Source organism: Meleagris gallopavo, chromosome Z (assembly GCF_000146605.3).
Source record: "Meleagris gallopavo isolate NT-WF06-2002-E0010 breed Aviagen turkey brand Nicholas breeding stock chromosome Z, Turkey_5.1, whole genome shotgun sequence".
Classification (NCBI taxonomy): Eukaryota; Metazoa; Chordata; class Aves; order Galliformes; family Phasianidae; genus Meleagris; species Meleagris gallopavo.
Genome location: NC_015041.2, coordinates 66,853,382 through 66,855,432, shown reverse-complemented (window position 1 = coordinate 66,855,432; position 2,051 = coordinate 66,853,382). Strand labels below are relative to the sequence as shown.

The 2,051-nt window shown below is 44.8% G+C and overlaps 1 protein-coding gene across 1 annotated transcript in view; it reads right to left on the bottom strand.

Annotated features, from left to right (window-relative positions):
* The window catches only part of ZNF608 (zinc finger protein 608), an 86,826-nt gene extending 84,826 nt beyond the window's left edge, over positions 1 to 2,000 (bottom strand). The window contains 2 exon segments of the mRNA XM_031557456.1: positions 3 to 832; positions 1,769 to 2,000. Coding sequence (XP_031413316.1) covers positions 3 to 672 — 670 coding nt within the window. The 5' untranslated portion in view covers positions 673 to 832; positions 1,769 to 2,000.
* Between the last annotated feature and the right edge of the window lie 51 nt (positions 2,001 to 2,051).

Sequence of the window (2,051 nt, the reverse complement as noted above, 5' to 3'; positions counted from 1 at the left end):
GCCCCCGGGGCCGCTGGGGGGGCCCAGCTGCACGTCGTGCTGCTTGTCCTTCCGGGACTTCCCCGCATCCTTATCCCGCTTGGCGCCTCGGCTGCCCTGGTTTTTACATGGTTTCTCCTCCTTGTTTTTCCCACAAGAGGCTATGGCGGTGGTGCTGCTGGTGCTGTTATTATTGCAGTTTGGGTTACTGCTCGCGCTTTGACCCAGTGCTGAATTCATGCCAGTTGCCTCTCCAGGGCGCCCTTGGACTTCCTGCCTCTTGCCAGCACTGCCGATCTCAGGAATCCCATACAAGGCAGCAGAAGGCAGAGATTTATTAGCATCCTTAGAAGTTTTACTCCTTTTCACTTTTGATTTACTAGTCTCTTTGTGAGAGGAATTCCCCTGGGGAGCGGAGGGCTGAACAGAAGCAAATTTTAGGCCATCAGCTAAGGCTGAGGTAGTATTAGCCCCACTGGAAGCCAGAGCCCCACAATCCTTGGAGCTGGTGCCGCTGCTGCTGGTGGTATTGGTAGAATTATTCATCTCAAATTTCTGTCTGTCCTTCTCCAAATCCGCGTCCAGATCGATTATTAAATTCCCAACACCGATTTCCCAATCATCGCCACTGTCGTAAGTGTCAACCGCGTTTGGATCCACACCTTTTCCTGTACTAGAAGTGTTCAATGACATCCTGAAGATGAGATCTCTAGAGTAAAAATTCGATGAACTTTCCTTTGGAGGTGTGGGGACATTCGTTTATCTCCGCTGGACTTTTCTAGATTTAATTCTTCTCGTCCTCCTTTTCCAGGTGTGTCTGGGTTTGTAACCTGTGGTCCACATCCACCTTTTCCTGTGAGGAGAGGAAAAGTCAAACATGTTTTGTCTGGGTCTTACAAGAATATAACACGACTAGTAAAAAAAAAGCCAAGGCGGGGAGACTGAAATCATTCGCCACCCACATTTTTTTCCCCTCTTAAGTTTGTTAAAGCAGAGGCAATAGCTGTCGTGCTTTCACGGTGAGCATCCTTAACCTACTTGTCTCCCAACATCCTCAAAAGCCACATCCAGGAAAAGGAAGAGAAAAAGGGAAAAAAAAAAAATAAAATACCATTAGCTAGGTGATTTAAATCCACAAAGCTCAGGAAACGCAGCCTCAGAGCTGGTGCCTAGCTGTGGGAGCACATGTTGTAATTTAACCCCAGGACCACCACCTAGGCACCAGAGGCAGAAAAGGAAGTACACAGGCTCTCTCTTCACCACATTCCATGGATTTTGTGGCTTTAAACCAGACCCTTGAAGTTTTGTGTTATTTCTGTATTATCTTTTTTACCCCTTTTGTACTTAAGCCCCTTCTTATTTATTTATTTTTTGGGAGGAGAGAGAGGGAGAGGAGGTTGAGGGAAGGGAGAAATCTAATTTTCCTTCACACAATACGGTTTCTATTAAAAACAAACAACCCGTAAGCACAAATGAAAAATATCAAATCCCACAGTTAAAAAAAAAAAAGAAGAAAAGAAGTAAGACCTTAAGAAACATCAGCTCAAGATTACAGTCCTACAAGCAGTTCTAGCAGTCACACGATTGTTAGGTCTGTTAAATACAGTATTACTGACTGTACAGGAAACTGATTAAGACATACACTTTAAGTGATCTGCACCAAGGTGGCCTCAGTGACCACAAATGAGTGTGTGTTTGACAAAGCTCAGTTAAAACGATTTTTAAAGGGATCTCTCCCTTTTGCAGCCGCTTACCGAAATATTTATACATAGAGATGCAGAATGCTTACCTTCAGTCCTTCATCATTTTTTTTAATTAAACCAGCAAATCAAAGTGCTGTTCCCACTCGTCTCAGCAACAGCTCTGTGTCTCATTTTACTTAGAGAGCAAGCGATCACGCAGTAGGCAGCAAGTATCATCGCAGCCCGGTCAGTGACACATCTCCCCTACTTTGGCACTCGGATCAGAGGTCCTTTTTTGCTTGTTTGGTTTTTCCTCCTCGCTTACAAAAATAATTAAAAAAATAAGCTGTTCCTCACTCACAGCTCTGCATGCCGGTAGGCAGCATTCAC